This window comes from Hipposideros armiger, unplaced genomic scaffold (genome assembly GCF_001890085.2).
Source record: "Hipposideros armiger isolate ML-2016 unplaced genomic scaffold, ASM189008v1 scaffold_83, whole genome shotgun sequence".
Taxonomy (NCBI): Eukaryota; Metazoa; Chordata; class Mammalia; order Chiroptera; family Hipposideridae; genus Hipposideros; species Hipposideros armiger.
In genome coordinates, this window is record NW_017731433.1 from 3,933,404 (window position 1) to 3,934,307 (window position 904).

The following is a 904-nucleotide window of genomic DNA, read 5'->3' on the forward strand; positions in this document are numbered from 1 at the left end:
AGTTAATTTTTCTGGTTTCAGGATCATGCCCAAATCCCAAGGAACAAAAGACAATGTAATAGTTTATATACCAAAGGTCTATATGAATTTTATTTTGGTAATTGAAACTAAAAAGACTTTTGTTCCCGCCTTGCAGAAACTTCCATGGGTCGCCAGAGAGGCTGATTTACCAAGAAGTGACTTTGTGATTAACTCAAAGTTAAGGATGGTGCTTTTACTTTCTCACCCCTTCCTCGACCCTAGAAATACAGTGGGGGCTCCTTTATTGCTATAGATTTTATATTAAGGGCCACCATTTGACTGGTCCTTTGCCTGAACCTATGTTACAATCTCCTGGGCTTTTTGTAGGTTTAATTGTCTACCCTATTGAAATAACCGATGGAACGAAGGGGAGAATGTACCTGTGGATCAACTGGTCTGAGCATAGGTGGGGTCCTAGCGGGCTGAACCCCACTGATACTGAAGGACTCCGACCTTGGGGGCAGGTTGGGGTCCGATATCCTGTTGGCAACCTTATGAGGCATGGCAGGTGAACTCTGTCGATTGAGCCTCGATCGTTCTTCTACCTAGAAAGAAGAACAACATAAAAAAGAGAGCTTCAGTGGACAGATGGATAGAAGTGGATTTACTTCCTAGGAAGGATTTTCCGCAGTGATCTGCACAGCCATTTTTCTGTCCCTCTGGTCAATTTGTTCTAAGGAGCCAAAGCTCTCCATGTCTGCTCTGCATCAAGAATTTGTGAAAAGCTCTGTCAGAGTAAACGCTGACTCAAAAAAACACACAGAATACTTAAGCCATCACCCTTTCCCTTATCCTGTGCTATTTTAGTTAGCTGGGCATTTGGGACCTGCTTAAGAGTTCATCTTCCACTGATTGGGATATCATCTTGCTGATTGGTCATAAA

The 904-nt window shown here is 42.9% G+C and overlaps 1 protein-coding gene across 1 annotated transcript in view; it reads right to left on the bottom strand.

The window, feature by feature from the left end:
- The window catches only part of TNIK (TRAF2 and NCK interacting kinase), a 398,889-nt gene that overhangs the window by 59,248 nt on the left and 338,737 nt on the right, over nucleotides 1–904 (bottom strand). The window contains exon 16 of the mRNA XM_019643919.1: nucleotides 402–566. Within this exon, the coding sequence (XP_019499464.1) occupies nucleotides 402–566 (165 nt within the window). The remainder of the gene's footprint in view (nucleotides 1–401; nucleotides 567–904) is intronic.